The 18,168-nt window shown below is 42.9% G+C and overlaps 1 protein-coding gene across 14 annotated transcripts in view; it reads right to left on the bottom strand.

The window, feature by feature from the left end:
- nrxn2b (neurexin 2b) overlaps window positions 1–18,168 on the bottom strand; it is a 645,600-nt gene that overhangs the window by 266,709 nt on the left and 360,723 nt on the right. For all 14 annotated transcript variants that reach the window (XM_068713609.1, XM_068713607.1, XM_068713608.1 and 11 more), the window contains one exon: window positions 1,440–1,613. In XM_068713609.1, coding sequence (XP_068569710.1) covers window positions 1,440–1,613 — 174 coding nt within the window. The remainder of the gene's footprint in view (window positions 1–1,439; window positions 1,614–18,168) is intronic.

The raw sequence follows: 18,168 nt of genomic DNA, 5'->3' as shown, positions 1-18,168 counted from the left end.
GGCACCTCCAATCATTAACTAATATTAGCATTCATGTCGGGTGCCGGGGGGAGTTAAATTGATAGCTAAATGCAGCCTTATACAGCGTTTGGAGCAAAGTAGTTGTACTGTAGGCAGGTAATAAGATGGGCTGGCAGAAGTAGCGGGGTTAGAGGAAAAAAAAGAAAAGAAAAGAAAAGAAAAGAAGAAAAAAAAAGCTGGATCAGTGCTGCATCGAGTCGGCCAGTGCAGCCCTCAGGGAAATCAAGTCTGTGCTCTCCGACACTCAGCACGGCATTGAGACGCGGTTGGGGGGGGGGGGTTAAAGGGTGGGTGGTGTGGAAGGGGAAATGCTGGAGCCAAAAGCCACAATACTCTGGATTAACTACCCGACACAGGAGCCATGCGGCCTGAGACACGGAGGCAAACTGCGCACAGCAGAGGTAAAAACGCAACAAATGCAAGATTGATGAGGAAGGAGCCAATGAGGGTGGTGTGTCGCTGGGATTAGCCACAAAGACAATAACATTAGAGGAGAGAGATACCTCCCTCATGCACGTTTTATTGGGCAATAGAGAGGATATACAGAGGACATGGGTTTAGATTGTAAAGACTGCCCAGAGCTGGGAGATTTGGGGCGGGGCTACTGGTGTAAATCAGGGAACAACCAGCACAGGAGAATGCACCGGATTATTGCACTGGTCTATCTTTACTGCAAACTTTGTGCAACTGTCTTGTGTGTAATCAAGCCATGCATTTATGGGTTGAAATAAAAAAAATGGGAACAAAAGGGAGAGTGGCCATTTAAGGCAGAGAGCCAAGGTAGTGTGTAAAAACCTCCTTTTGTACTGAGAGACCATTGTTAAACTTGAAAATAATGTTTTTACCTCTTTGAGTAACAACTAAAGCTGCCCCCAGGTAAACATCGATAGCTCTGTCAGCACATGTTGTCATTGTCTGCACTGGTCCTAATCTCACATCTAGCGCCTCTTACACAACGGTAGTATCAGCCTGAAACATTTAGCAATCACATACTAAATGTTTTTATCGCCGTCTCTAAATGACAAATTAATAAAATTGGACAAAAAACTGATTTTGATTCCACTCCTGACTTGTTTTTCTTATAATTATCTGTCAACCTCTAACAACTGAGCAGTCCTTGATTTGAAGTTGTCGAAAATATGGCATCCTCTGTGGGAAAGTGTCACTAACAGCAAGTGGATTACACACGGTCTAATCACAGACACATGAAATCAATGTCATGTGATTTCCCCTGTTGATTCACAGGAGAGATAATTGCTATCAATCCTTATTTTAGAACATGGATGTCATTAGTAATTATAGGCATGAAGCTATAAAAAAAAAAAAAAAGAAGTGTCACAAAGCACCGTTAAATATATCTTTGACCATTACTGTTCGTCGAAGTCTGTCTGTGATGGACGTCTGCTTCCCCCACTCACCATCGCAGCCTCGTTCCACCTGACCCACCCTGTGGAGGGCATCTGCGATCAGGTCAGGGAGTCTCCCGTTCAGGTCCACGGAGGCCAGGCAGCCCTGGTATCCGTCCCGGGATGCTATCAGCTTGGGCAGATTGCTGTACATGTTCTTTGTCACGCCACCGATGTACAGCTCCCCTGCAAAACACACACGAAGAAACCTTCATTACCTTCAACCTACATTCCGATAATATAGAGAATTAAATATATTCAGACAATAACCACCTTAATGTAAGACCTCTTTCAACAGACACAACAACATTACACATTTAAATGGCAGAGTACAGAAGCAGCTGACGGACTGTAAATCACAAGGTCGGTCAGTCAATACATATTTCAACCACAGCTGCATAGTAAATGTAAAACTATCTGCAATATGATCTTAAACATGAGCTTCATCCACCATGGACAAACAATGACATATAAAATGATGAAATATAAAAGCTAAACAAAGGCATACATGTCATTGTAGGTGTAGCGCCGTGAAGAAAGGATGGGGAAACAGCTCCATGAGCAGAAGTACAGCAAAAAAAAAACCCAGAAATGAAATAAAACTGAAGCAAAAAGAATAAGAAACTAACGAAAGTTGGAAGCCTCTCAGAAAGCTGTCAACTCATCTCCCTCTACTCCAGTGAATGACATGTGACCTCCTCTGCCTCACCAAACTGGAACCTACCACCTGACCAGGTAAGCATAGGGTGAGCTAAACCAAACGCAAGCATCAAAATCATACAAAACTATGAATAAACTTACGGTCGGGAGTTTTGAGGTACTGCTGACATCACAATATATCTATGGACACACACACCCACCAATTAGGACGGCAAATGTAAGATGATGTAATCTCCAGTAGAAGTATCTCACCTATCTTCCTCTACGGTAACAGGGCCCAGCCCCTCCCTGCTGAGAGGACACAACGAGGCACACCTGATTGCACTTTCCCTGATTGAGCTGCTGAACATCAAAGGGAGGAGAGCAGCCTCTCCACAGTGGGAGAAAGTCAGGTTATGAACCTTCACAGAACGCCTGTACACTCATGCTGTGATGCTATCTCCTGTGTTTTTGACTTAAAAACAGGTAAAAAAAAAAAAAAGAAGGAGTTTGACAGGTGATACTCATTTTGGGTTTGCACCAGAAGAAGCGTTCATGTTCTCTTCCAGTTGAGTTTGAATGTCTCCATATACTCTAAATCAGAGGTCTTCAACAGGGGGTCCGCAACCCATAGGGGGTCCGTGTAGGTACTGCAGGGGGTCTGCAAAGTTTTGGGTTGATTAGACAATTATTTTTATTTTTTTTCCAAACATGAATCTGTCCATTATTTTAATGGTTCAGTATTGTCTGCAAGATATATTAATGCATGACAGTGGCACTAATAGGCTATCACTCATTTTTGTTTCCACATTTCTATTTAAAATAAAAACGTAAATAAAGATAAAAAATAAGAAACTTGTAGGAGCCGTAAGATGTGATGATCTCCCTTTTGAGTATGTGGCACTTTTACGTACACACACTCAAATATACTTGAAAACAACAAACTTCAATCCACAGAGGGGGGGGGGGTGAGCCGGTCCACAAGGGGCCGAGATCTTAGTGACATAAACATGTCTCTTCATATCTTATCAACACTGTCCACAGCACTGTCTGTGATTCACCTGCTCAACACAAGTGTTGTTGTTGTTGTTCTCCACCAAATGAGCAGGCCTTTGACTCATTTGTGGCTGTACGGTGTTCCTTTCAATCACAGCAAGTGTTTCTAGAATGTATTTGACTGTGAAGGTGTGTGTGCAGGTAGATGTCAGTACACATTACACCAAGACACAGAGAATTGACAGTTTAAAGCAGTGCGAACGCTGGGAGAAATGCTCCTGAGAGACGTCCCCCTGACAAAATGCCTGTCATTGCAGGGACACTCGGGAAGTGTTTTGAAGATCATGTGATTTAAAGACAGTTGACATGAATAGATTGTTCAGCATCAAAGCTGGCGCCTTGGAAACAATATTTGAAGCTCCCGTCCATACACTCTTCTGGGGGAAGATCAGAATAACACACAGCAGCACTTTCAGCACGTAGGAAGCAGCGATTGAGAATCCTCAGCCGGATGATGAAGCCGAGTTCTGGGATATCTCAGCGCTCGAGCACAATTAATGTCTCTTTACATTACAACTTAAAGAGAAAAAAATCTATCCACTCTTAAGCCAAGTTGCTCCTCCTCTCAGCCCTCTCTGTTCTGCAGAGTTGCGAGGGAAATGCCAAGTGAAATTATGAAAAACACAAAGAGGCCTTTGATGTAAGTGCATGTGAATAAACACGGTTTGAAATGCTCCGGGCTTTTTAGGAGATCATCAGAACTCCTACTTTATCTTTAAGTAGGCATAAAATGAACATCCGGCGAAACCTTTTTCACAGAGTGGGGAGATCACGCTACACAGATAGGACCATCACAAAAACTAAAAGAATCACATTTTTGCAGCTGAAAACCACAACCTTCAACTTAAGCACTCTGAGAAGCAATGAGCCACAAGGTCAATTATATGTGGACTCTGTGTAATGGAATGAGTCAATGATGTTTGCCAACTCCTCTCTGGAATTAATGAGCACTTGACACTTCATATTTCCCAGCTGGGGCTCCCGGGCATTACAATCAATACAACAAATTCATTAGCTGTCCGGCTGAGTGATGTCCTGAAATCGCGGCTGTAAAGAACCATTTAGCAAATATGAAATTATCGCGATGGAGTTAATCTCCAAAGAACAAACCGCGCATTTGCTGCAGAAGTGAACAGCATGCTTGAGATCCCACTGGCTGACTGTGTAACTGGGGTGGAAGAGAGAGGAGTGAGGGGCTGCGCCAGATGTACTGTAAAGGAAATTAGTCATGCAACTTTTGTTTCCCTTCAGTGGAGTAAAGACGACAGCAGTTGAATAAATATGCAGCACGCATACACGCTCCCGCCCACTCGCTCAGAGAACCGGGCTCTCTTTGTGCTCACTTTGGCGTTGAATACTTTCATTTGAATTACAGATTACTTTGGGTAAAGTTTTGACTTCCTTGTTCATTTGGGCCATGAGCCGTGTGTATCGCCGGATACATTACAGCTAACCCACCTGCTTTTTAAATGGGGCACTGCCTGCTAGCAGTCATGTTAGCCTGCTAGGAGCCATGTTAGCCTGCTAGGAGCCATGTTAGCCTGCTAGCAGCCATGTTAGCCTTTTAGCAGCCATGTTAGCCTGCTAGCAGCCATGTTAGCCTGCTAGGAGCCATGTTAGCCTGCTAGCAGCCATGTTAGCGTGCTAGCAGCCATGTTAGCGTGTCAGAAATACACACATATACATATGTATATATGTATTGCCTCTCTCTTCTTTTTAATAACATAACATGTGTTGTTGTATGCTGAACTTAGTATTTGATAGAGGAGATGTAAACAGCATATTCAGTTTGGATGAATTATGAATTCGCTAATATCCCGAATGGAGCGTTCTCCGATGAAGACGTGTGGGATATTATTCTGGTTTTAGGAGCGTTCTTTGGACATGCATACAATGCATTTGGGATATGTGTCTCAATGAGGTTTTTTTTTTTCCCCCCACAATTTACGATACACTGTACTCCCAGACAGAGACTGAGTCCTGGTCTGGCTCTGGGGATCCCAGCAGTGATGAATGCCTCAGCTGCTGCAGATGCTCAGAGCGATCGACAAGATGGGACCAATTACAGCCTCCCAGGCTTCGCCAGAACACGCCACCTCCACATCTCTGTGGTTACCATAATGACCTCTCAGGGGCCAATGGGAGATGTTGGGACGCTATGATATGGCTACAGAGGGTTTTAATGTGAAAAATATATATATATATATATATATTAGATTATGGTTTCACACAGTGTGAAAACCTAATTTTCTAGATTTGCTGATCCGCAAATGTGATCCGAGTCATGCGGGAGAGGGATGGCCTTAGGAGCCATGGTGGCCCTTCACACTGTATCCTTTGATTTCTAGCAAACGGACGCACCGACTGAAAATGATAAGTATTGATCTCGATACCGTAACAGTTTACTTTCTTAGAGGTACAATGGACAACTTCCTTGGCTGTGTTATATGTATTATTTGGTTAGAAAAACTTGCTGCTGCCAGACAAGAGACAACCGCATAGCTACAATTTAACTCGTCTTTTTATTTGAGCTATCTGCAAGGATTCATTTCATGGGTATGAGACCCATGACACCCAATTAGTGTTTAAAGCACTTCAGTTTTGTTTCTTTCTGTCATGGAAAAGTTGACTCTGTTGGCGTCCATGTTTAAATCAGTTTAAGCTAGTCATTCGAGTCTACTTTGTGGACTCAAAACAAGTCCTGTATGTCATCCTTGCCTGTAATTGGCTGGCAGGCAAAGTGACAAGTGTTTCAGTATTCCTCCATGTCTAGCAATACTGTGACATTATTCGTCACCAGGAGAAGTTTGATCATGAGAATGGGCCGTGAACGCACCACGCCTGGTCTCATCTCTAAACAATGATCAGCTCCCTTTTGCCAATTCCCTGGCGAACACAACGCCGACCATTAACTTTCATTAAATGCTCTATTAACAACCCCTGCCTCCCTCTCAAGGCCCCACTCTCTCCACTCTCTGTTGCTTGTGTTGCCTCGCCCTCATGCTGGCTCTAATTGACAAAGATTGTATGATTGAACACACAAACACACACACACACACACGCTGTGAGCTGTGCAAATGAATGGCAGTGTGTGTTTTTAGGCAGGGCTGGGACAATGGCAGCCAGCAGGAAGATGCAGGGATTGTGTGATTGCTAATTACAGAGGCACTTTCGATCGGCAAAGAAGACGCCACAACAAGACGATCGGTTTAGAGAATAAATGTCGCCGCTGCTCGTGAGTTAATTGCTGATGCTAAATCATAACTTGTATAATTACGCCGTGTCTCTGTGTTTTGGTTGTGTGTATGCAAAAGCAAATGTTATAGCAAGAGATGTTTTGAATTCCTCACGGGATAAAGATTGACGGCAACTAAAACTGTAATTGTTTGATACCGTAGTGACACGTGTTCACTAACAGGTGCGCGCTGGCTCTCTCTCTCTTGTTCTATGGTAACCACAGGTGGTGTAATGCACCGTCAGTCTCTCTCTTTCACTGTCGGCAGCTGAGCGACGGAGAGAAATCTGGAAACAGAGTGACAGGGAACAATGAGTGGAGATGTAACATTTAACACTTACAGTGAGGCCAAATTGACACGTATCACAAATGAAGCAATGACTCATCAATGTTCAAATCTTTGCGTTCTCATGATGAAGAGTGTTTAGGTGGTTCTACATTGACCGAGCGGGCACAGGTATGTCGTATGACAACGGGAGAGAAATGAATTGAGTTCTAACTCGTTATTGATCAGAAACCAGCTCGTTACTGCAGCAGCCTCATCAGCAGTAATGAGACAACATCAACATGTGCCGAGCGTTTACGGTTTGATTCACAACAGGTTATTATCGAGTGCATCAATGGAGAATCATTTCTGATTCACTAGGGCATGTCATTCATATACACACACACAGCTGCAGTCAACCAATCCCTATTAATCAGTGTGTAAAGTCTCTTTATTATGGAAAGAAATGGTTTGGAGAAACACAAACTGGACATCTACACCTGTGTTTGTTGTACGTCATTTTAGCCACAAACCCTTTGTACTGTACATAACAGGACAACAAGCATTCAAGTTTTCTTCCAGATGAGTTTTAATCAACACAATTGCCTCTCAGGGTTTCTGTATTTAAATGCTAGCAACATGACACTCCTTTCAAAGGAATCCAATCGACTGCAGAACAGTTGAAATCCTGTTTTGTAGAGTGTAGTTCAGTGTAAATGATATTAATAAGATTACCAGAAATCACATTACAGCCTTTCTTCATATAGTAATCAGGAACAGCCTTATTATTGGATCTGTCCTACCCATCCGTCCAGTGCTACGCCTCAGCGGCTGCACATGCGGTTATTAAACCCTCCGATGGCCTGCTTTACATATCCAATGTCTCCTCGCTGCTCTATAATCATCCACGGCATAGTGTTGCCTGTTGTAATACAATTATACAAGCTGCGACTTACCCATACTTCCCCTACATACATGTATAGCTCCATTAGTGTAACGGAAGATTCCTGATTGCGTCACTTCTAAATGAAAAAACGGAGAACAAAGCGCGCAACAGTTTGCCACCACGACGTCGTTTTCATTCATCAGTCAGCGCGTAGGGCCTTCAGAGGGCTCTGAATATGTGCCGGTGCTTACTGGTGACAATTTCTGAAAGATTGTGTAGTGACACAGACAGGCATCATTACACACTTTCATGCTTCCATTCTCCCTCGATGAAATGTCACTCCGTATCGAGTGTCCTTTCGCTTTGCCTAGGCGGCGTGCTCTCCCTTCCACTGCACTTGAGTTTTTCTCACTTTGCTCTGCCACTATCTTTTAGTCTCCGGCTTCCTCACATGTGTGTTCATCTCCCTGCCCTTTCCTTTTCCACCCTCCCTCTCGGCGCTCACAATGTCCTCACCTCCGTCTTTCCTCCTCCTCCTCCTCTCTCTTTGCTCGACTCTATTCCACCCTGGTCTGGTTTTAATGCCGGCGGAAGTTGAATGTGCGCAGACTGCACTTTTGATGTCGGGTGACACTTTTGTGGAAGCTGAATCAGTATGCGACAGTGGGCTCACAGCTATGAAGATATTACATGTAAATAGGTTTGATCTAATCTAAATTATTGTCTGACTCAGCTGTGAGTCAGACAGCGTACCCATATACTGCAGTGAAATCCACTGCTTTCACAGTGTTCAACCAGTTATTCTATTAATCACTGTTCAACTTCAATCCGTCCATGATGCTTTCAACAGAGCTCTCCTGAGATCTATTTCAGGTGGATCTTCCCTTTTGATTGAGCAAATAACAAGACACGTCGGTCTTTAGTTATCCTCTAGTTCTCAATCAGAAGGGGATCTGTGGATGTGGAAAATAAACATAAACCCATGACAACGTCACATTTATCAGGGGTCATTATTACCGGTTTGGCCTCTGCGATGAGGCCCAAAGGATTTACGACACCACTATCAAAGACTGAATGCGGTGAATTTACTTTCATTATTCGTTTGTGTAATTTTGAAATCAAATAACCGTAAGGGGGGGGGGGGGGGGGCAGCGGGGGATGTTGGAGCCTTTCTTGTGTTTGTTTGATTTCTCTATCTTTTATCTATTACCAGTTTTCCCCTCACAAACCACATTTTGTTAACAGGGCAGTTTGTACTAATTATCTGTATTTTTCCGTTGGAGATCGGTTCCTTTTCTTCCTCGTCTATTCACCTAACAGAAACAAATGGACCATCCACATTCTACCTAAGTTATTAAAGACCGGGATTCTCCCTTTGGCCCGTCTGGAGAGAGATTATGAAAACATCATTACGGTGTGAAACATGTACAGGGTGGAGGGTTTAACTGCCATCTTCTTTCCTGGTCTTTTGTTTGCATGGAGAAACATGTCATGACGTCTTGTGACATGTTTTATATCACATTCTTGTTGTGAGTTTTACAAACAGCTAGTCACACATAAACTTCAGTAAACGTAATATATCAATATAACTGTTTTAAATAAAACAAACGGAACACGTTGCGTACTGATGATAATAATTTACACTGTAATGAAGACTGCAACTAAAAGTCATTTGTGTTATTGATTATTTTTGTTGATTAGCTGATTGTCAGTTTTACTTGATAATAGATGTATTCATGCGATTAATTCACCATTAAAATTGAGGTTGTTGTTGGTTAATTTGTGGGCGATGGACCAGTCAATTCAGGGACTTTTAAATTCTGCACTAATTAACACTATGCTGCAATTTATTTCAGTTTTAGAGCTATTTGACAAGCTGAGTCTGCAGAGAAGTTGCGGCAGAGAGCACCGAGCACAAGCTGTACACACATGCCACCGTGAGCAGACACCAGCCACACAAATACACTCTGTCAAAGAAACGCTGACTCTATCTCAGCTCCACCTCTGGCGACACAGCTGGCTTTCTGATGAAAGGGAGAGATGAAGAGGTAGAAGGGAGAGGGGAGGGTGGGAAAATGGCCAAAGCTCTGAGTAATGCCAAAGTGCATTGCAGTGTAAGACAGGTCAGTGAGAGGGAAAAAAAACACACACACACACACACACACACACACACACACACACAGTGCTCTATTGCAGCACTCAAGCTACCTTGCCCATCATTTATTGAGAGAGCACCGACACTGAGCAGAAACATAGAGGGGATAGAAAACAACATAGGAGGGAAATGGAAACAAAGGAAACAAAGAGTGTGGAAGGCGAGGCTCTGAAGTACTGAGTAAAGCACCAATATGTTTAGGCTGATTTATATCAACTTAACACGGCCTTTGCTGTTGGCATATTGACTTATGAACAGCGTTCAGGTGACCACACCACAAGTGACTAACAGCTGGCTTAAGAAGAATACATTAACAAAATCAGCCAGCGGGTTTGAAAAAGCACATTTTCTTTTCTTTTTTTTAAATCACCAAAATGACAGTTTAACACAGCCAGAAGCAGTTAAAACAGACATTATCACCAGGTTTTTATTTAAATTTATGATGGCCTTTGAACGTCTCATGTATGACTAACGCTTGTGTCGGGAAAGTGAATCAAATCAGTGTTTTAAAATTGTAACATTTCATCAAAATCACTTTATTCTACATGGCTCATTTAAAATGGGTCCAAAAATAAAAGCGTTTGCTCAAACCACATCCTGTAAAAAGCATCAAGTCCAGCCTCTCCTCAGCGCAACTTGGAAGCCATGACTGTAGCATGTGGAACCATTGGCTTTTTTCTAATATTGGTAAAACTAGTTGGGACTAAAATTGTTGCTAAATAATTATCAAGGAAATCAACTTGCATTTAGTTTCTTTCTTTTGTTTTTATGGCTGCTTTATTCACTGATGAGTTCTGTCTTCTAGCTCTGGTTGTGTTTCTTCAGAAGTGCGAAACTTTTACATCGCATTGAAAAAACAGCCATCACAACTCGTTGGGCCTCAAAGGGTGAACACATCTGTTCAACTGATAGTGATGCAGGTAAAACAACTGTATATTTTCTCCTAATGATGATTAAACACTTATTGATTCATGTTAGAGGATAGGTGTTGCAGACTGAAAACGGTGATTGTGGCAGCATCACCAACTGTGCTGCTTGTGTAGATGATGATGATGAATGAATGGTGCCGTGCGTTTGAACTGTTCATCTCTCCCAGACTGTCTCCACCCTCCGATGCAGCGGTGCCACGCAAGAGCCGGAAGAAACTGCTCGAGACGTTTATACTCTCTGACGTGAGATACAAATCCAGTTATGCTGCGTGTGATTTGTTTAGTTGTCATTATGCAAATAGGTTCAGGCGCAGCATCTTTATTGCATTGCCTCTTCCTTCTTTAACGCTCACAAACCTACACCTGGTGCAAAGTCAAGCAGCGTTAAAGAGGGAATTGAATGAAGTGTGCGTGTTGTACACGCAGGTATGGGCGTGGGTACTTAAACTGGAATCTCTCACTTCTCTTCCCAACAACATCCGATTCCAGCCGAAACCTCACTTCCACTTCACTGATCGTACCACCGACATTTTGAGCTAACAAGTCTCAAGGGAACACTAGTATCTCCTGTATGAACACAGACTAACGAAAGTAAACATTTTCTCCAATCTCAATGTGTTTGAAACTATTTTTAGAAAGTCTACAAGTGTGTTCTTTTTCTCCATGTTGCTGATCTGCCTGTGGAGATCTTTGAAGTGCATGGGACTAAATTATATTGGTATCTTATCCAAAATATTAAAGATGTTTTTCTTTTCTTTGTCAGATTTTTATTGGGGGATAAAACACACACACACACCTTCTTGGCTTAAAATCACATTCTAGCTAAAATGCAAGGAGCGTAGGTGGCTCCACAATGTGTGTGAGGGGGGCGGGCTCAGACACCAGTAAAGTAAACATGGCCCCGGTACACAGCACGCCTCTAAGTCTTCATCTCTGGGTCATTAAAGACTGCTCAAAGTGAACGTAGCTGAAGTGTTGAAGATGGATTTTTTTTTTTTTCACTGAATTCAATACAGAGGTTTCATGGACCCAGCACCTCAGTGCCATTAGAAGAGCTGAAGGCTGGACACGTCCACAATGGTTGCAGCTGTGGTGCTTTCTGCTCGGTTTACACATTATGCCGCTTAAAGCTACAACTGTATTCTCTCCTTAAGGTCAAGAAGATGTTTGAACAAAGATATGTAATCGGTGGCCTGCAGCAAAGCAGTCGCAGTATCTTACCTCCATAACCTTAAAACTATTTCCTGTGCTGTTTCCATGGCGGCTGAAATAGTAATAAATGGGCTTTTAATTCTCAGTGCTGGACAATGCGTGTCGTCCGTATGGTCGCGCTCCGCCTCGTCCTTTACTTGATAGAACTGCACCGTCGCTCCAGAGATGGAGACTTTAAAGGTTATGTAGTTATGTAGGCGGGCGACAATAAGAAGCTAAAGAGAGAGGAGAAGAGAGATGTACTCTTCTTACATAATGGAGTAGACCCTGGCATTGTGGTAATTATATTTCCTCTCACACGCAATTCAATGGAAGGACAGGAAAACCCTCAGGATGCAATAATGCATGTGTATCGTCACAGGGTGAATAGATTATGTTGAAGCGAGTCAGTGTTCCTCGTACAATGGCAATGTCAAATGCTATGACTGTAGACAGTGCAATAATACAGTGCATATTGTAGAAAATGCATTAAATCATACAGTGCAGCACCTGCGTCAGAGTTTAAAGAGGTTAAATAACTTTCCTTTCATCGGATACTGTAGGCGCAATCCCTCCTTTTTACCACATACACAACATGTTACCTTGTCCTTGAGCCAGACTCTGGGGCGGCCGTTACTGTTGCACATATTGATCCTCTTATAAAGTAGAGTGGCATCAGACAAATCCCCGTAGTAGAGCGGGGCAGCAAGGGGAATTTATCTATGAAGAAAGACATTAACACTGCCATTCAATTTAATCTACTGCACCCCGGAAACAAGGCAAAGGAGGTGGAAGCTGCTGATGGACACCAGCAGGGTGGACGAGATATCCAGAAAGACCGTGGCAAGAGAGAAGAACTACTGCAGTCAGTGGATGGATGGATGGATATATGGATGGATGGATGGATGGATGGATGGATATATAGTTGGAAGGACAGGTTGCTGTATGGATGGATGGAAGGATGACGGGTTGATGGATACATGGATGGATGATAGATGGATGGATAGATGGATGGAAGGATGGGTTGGTTGGTGAATAGATGGATGGATGGATGGACATACGGATAGATGGATGGAAGGATGGATGGATGTGTTGGTGGATGGATGGATGCACAGACAGATATATGGTTGGAAGGACAGGTTGCTGGATGGATGTATGGATGGAAGGATAGAAAGATGACGGGTTGATGGATAAATGGATGGATGATAGATGGAAGGACAGATGGATGGATGGATGCACAGGCAGATATACGGAGGGAATGATGGATGGATGGATGAATGGATGGATAGAGCAGAAATAGCAGCATGATTTACCAACACAACATGCTGCTTAGTTCAGTAAATTGTAAAATGTATCATATTCTGGTCTTTCACATTAGTGTGATTCCATTAACTTAAGAAAGCATTTGACTTCATGTGAATTGGTTTCCCCTGTACTGACTACCGTGTGACCTCCAAGCCGTATCACTTGGACAGCGCACAGCTAGGAGAACTAGTTCAGCTCGGCTTTATTAACCAGAAAGATGAAGAGAGAGCTGATTTGGGGTGATCAAACAGCTAATCTTAATTTCACCGCTGGCAAGAGCAGAGCTTGTTAAAAAAGTGTGCACCTGTTTGTCTTTCTCTCCGCCTCTCTCTCCCTTGCCAAAACCTCTCCTCCATAGTGTGTTTCAATTTGCTCTGCCTTTAGTTGAAAAATGGAACATATTCAATGCCACCTCTTTACAGTTCTTTGCAAGTGTGCCTCATTAGGAAGCATCTTCAAAAGGAAGGGACAGGCACTGTTTGAATATTGCACGGCAAATTATTCCTCCTCTCTGCGTTTCCTCAAACCCAAAAAAACAACTCTTCACTCGATCTATGCTACTGTCGTAGTTATTCCTCCTTTACCATCACTGGGTGGAACTATGAAGTGAATATCTTTGACATTGTCATGTTCTTTGAAAGGTATTCCCTATGGGAAACTGATGCTTTACTTCCGTGTTTACTTCCTCTTCCACATGACCTCAACTTCAGCTTCTTCTTTTTTTTTTTTTATCTATTTGATAGTGAAGGTCAGGAAAGGGGGGGAGAGAGAGGACAACAAGCAGGAAGGGGTCATGGCTCACTCTACTAGGTGAGCTAACTGGACGCCCCTCAACTTCAGCCTCACAGGCAAAATGCGAAATTCAACAGCACTACGACACCAGACAGCTGCTAAAACATGCAGAGTTTTGTTTCGTCAGCTCGCTTGATAATCTATAGCTCCGATTTGAAGAATTTGCATGTTACATTTGAGGCGAGGGAGAGATCAATCACTGCAATCAAATAGAAATAACTCTTCCCAAAATGTAGAAACTATTGATATGTTAATTTGTAATGCCATTATGAGTTGTGCACAGTGTTGGTGTTGCTATGTTAATAGTACAACAATGACTGCAGGCCTTTACACACACACACACACACACACACACACACACACACACACACACACACACATATATTAAGAAATGTACACTGTAGTGTACAACAACACAGAGGTTCCTACTACCTACTACTTAGTTTACTACTCCTTTCAACCTTGCCAAAGGCAGCACAGACCAGATCCATTCATTCTGCTCTTACCTTTCACAATAAAAGCCCATAGATATACCGTATGTGCGATATACACTTGGACGGACAACCTGTTCTGGGTCAATAGGATCCTCGTAGTTGGTCCTCTGCCCGTGGAAATCTATTCAAACTTTTTTATTGAAAAGCTGTTGCAACGTACAGCAGGTCCATCGACTGATGAAATATGTTAGAGGATACGGCGAAGGACACATGTTCCTAATGGCTCGTTGTAGTCAGAGGACATTCACTAATTAACATGAAGTGTCTTTGGTTTAAGGTGCCATGTGCAGCACTCATGAATTAATGATCAATATATCATCATTAAATCCATTGTGATACATTGGCATGACGAGCATAAACAAACAAAGACGACTGGGTTGTGTTCACCCACAGTTGATGAAGACGTATCATGTAAACCCATATTGCTTCCTGTCACAAAGAGCATGCTGCTCGCTGTTCCTGCTTCCTTCCCTAGAGGAGGCTGCTTGTCTTCTGGGAGATAACACTGAAGCCTCGAAACGAACACGGTCATTACGAATGCATCCTGGCAAGCATAGAGCACGTTTTAAACAGTTGTTACGAGTGGAAACATTTCACACCACACATGTGAAATAATGAAAGCAATACCCCACCAGGCCCATGTGGCAAAATATCAGAAGGCTCTACTGAAACAGGCAAAGTAGCCCTTCACAGTATGGAGCGTAACAGGCTGTTTGACACGTTCCTGCAGAGATGGCGATGAGATGAAGGAAATCCCTCCTTAGCTGTTGAATTTATTCAGTGATAATTAACTACATTTTTATTGGATCAAAGTGGCGCCTGGGGAGGGGTGTTGTTAGCTGATAACAATTCATACTGTATAAGAAAAAAGACAAACTGCAGCTTAGATTGTAAGAAATATTTTCTTTGCTTCCGTCTGATGGTCAGTTTCGCTCACCGCTCTAGAACAGACATAATACAATGCTGAATATTACTGAATATGAATGAAATCGATCGATTTTTAAAGAAATGCGAACTATATGACTTTGCAGATGCCAATGTGGCATCATTCTTCTGAGCTTAAGAAACGCTGTTTCGCGCGCTATTTTCTTTTCGTCTTCAGCAATTGGAACAGAAGACGCTCCACTCTCGCCGCCCTGTGAGTAACAGAGCGTCCAAACAAATTTGTCCTGACCGAAGTGAGAACAAATTGACTCGAACAAGCAGTCCTAGTGTGATAATGATGTACTATGCTAGTGATGCATGTGAATGGAGTAAAGAACACTATCTCCCTCCACTGAACAATGCTTTAAGTTAGCTACGACTAAGGCTGCACTCACATGTGCTGCTCGTGTGTGTCATACTTCTACATTCAAACTAACAAGCACAAAGTCCAAGTTCCAAAAAAACATATTTAGCTTGTGATTTAAGATAATTGCCTTTTTTTTTTTGTAGTATCATGTTTTACCATCCTGTGGATGGATGTTTTACCTTCGTATCTAATCGTCTCTGACATATCTGATATGACCTTTTTTAAACTGCGTGGCACTGTAAAAATCAACAAGGCTATTTCATGGCAGTAACTGGCCGTGTTCTGCAGGTTGTCATTTCAGCGTGACGGAGCCGTATCTTCTGGATGGTGTATGTTCAACGCGTCTTCTTCTGAGACTTGCATTCACTACACAGAATTAAATCCACTCAGAGCTATCCTCAGGGACTGTGTGTGTGTGTGTGTGTGTGTGTGTGTGTGTGTGTGTGTGTGTTGTTCCCTCACCATACTTTAGCTGACAAAGAGGGATGCCTTGAAGATTATTTTTTTTTGCCTGTCCAAAAAACAAAGAGAGGGAAGGCAGAGAGCACAAAACCCATTTTCCCCATTTTCTCTGGGCAATTACACAGATAACGCTCGGAAAATTGGGTTATTTTTGCTTTGAAATGCAGGCAGAGTGTGTTAAAACAGAGCAAAGAGATTGTAAGAAATGGCTAATTGTTGCCATTCCTACCGTGTTTGACTTACAAAGCTTTGTGTGTGACTGCTGAGCACTCGGAACAGCGTACAGAGCACACTCTGCTCATGTTAAATAGAACATATGTTCATGCATTAGTCAAGAGTCTTTCTTCACTTACACACGTTCTGGTCTGGTACTTGTGGCACTACAGTGTCTGAGCTGCGTATTATATTTTGGCAGAGGGACGGTCACAGCACTACAGAGAAAAGTTTGAACGCCCAATCAGACGAGGGAATTGAGGATAAAGACATCGTCTCCCCGCTAAAGTCCTCTGAAGCGAGATTCAAACTATTATCCCCCCAGATAAAGAAACGGACCCCTGGAAGTGAAGAACTTTCTACTCTCAGAAAGATAACACAGACGGAGAGTTGATTGGGCGCCGAAAAGGCAAAACGACCTTCTGTTTCATCCGTGAGACAAATCATTCAATAGTGTGTCTGTGCTACTGAATATGCAAATGTGGCCGTCGTCGCCGCATGCCTCTGTGGCGGACAGCCGAGGGACTTTGCTGGCGCACGCTTGGTCGGTGGTGTTCTATAAGGAGGACGTAGAATTGTCTATTAATCACTCAAGCTGAAGTGAGGGAATGCTAATACACCGCTTGTCCCAATAATGGGAAAACAGATTCTGTTTACATCTTGTAAACTATAGTGACAGCTGGGGGGTGTATCTGTTCTGCGTGGGGGCGTTGTTCTGAAGCACTTGGGCCTGATTAGAAAGGACACAGTTCAACATGTTCGCAGACGGGGGTGATGTGGGATAATAGCATTGGGTAAGACGCAGGGATAGTTCAGATTGTTTAAAGTGGGGTTGTATGAGGTACTTAAGGAATACACTTCAAGTATTATTGATTTTTTTTTTTTTTGGGGGGTGTCAGAAATACATTTTGCTGCTGCCCCCGTCCACAGCAGTACAATACTTTGCTCCACCCCCCCCCCCGTCTGTTCCTCCAAAGAGGGGAGGGGGGTGTGCCGGGCCTGACTATGGATAAGTACCTCATACAACAACACTTCAAATATCCAAAGTACCCCTTGAAATACCTCAATGACTGCCTCAGGGTTGATTGATCGCATTGTTTGCCACAGCCGAGACAGAATCCAATCAAAAAGAAAACCCTCCTCATTACAGACATCAACGGCTACATGTTCTGTAAGAGAGTAGGCATGCAGCAAAGAGTGCGTGGACGCACAGGACACTAGTTTCATCTGCTAATCACACAATGTGTAACAATATACATATTGCACTGCAGCTATATATATATATATATATATATATATATATATATATATATATATATATATATATATATATATATATATATATACACACTGACTCATCTAGTGACATCAAGTCTTGTAAAATGAGCACACAAGTAATCTGGTATATAGCTCCACCAAAGCAAATGTGATACAAATATACTCTGTGCATGTCATTCTGTGAGACCAGGCTGCTGATTACATGTGTCTCTGCTAGAACCACTGTATTTCATTGTGCACTCTTCATTCCCCGTGTCTCCAGCTTATGGAAGCTTCTCTGTGTTCAGCACCCTGGTCTGTAACCCAGCGTGAGGACACTGGCGTAGTGCCACTCTTTTATAAACCCCCTGCTCCCTTCTTGCAATTATCCTTTTTAATTGCACTATGCATACCCCCAAAAAAGACAAAACTGAAAAGAAATCACGTCTTCCTAAAAAAAAAGAAGAAGCTCGGGGCGCCTTTTGATCTTCTGACTCCTCACATCCTTCAGTGAACCCCGGGGGCTCACCCTGACTTCTAATGTGTCTTACATAACAACCCGCCGTAGCCT

Source organism: Cebidichthys violaceus, unplaced genomic scaffold, assembly GCF_023349555.1.
Source record: "Cebidichthys violaceus isolate CVI_PGR_0920_01 unplaced genomic scaffold, fCebVio1.0.p SCAF_19, whole genome shotgun sequence".
NCBI lineage: Eukaryota > Metazoa > Chordata > Actinopteri > Perciformes > Stichaeidae > Cebidichthys > Cebidichthys violaceus.
This window is presented reverse-complemented; position numbering and strand designations above follow the sequence as displayed.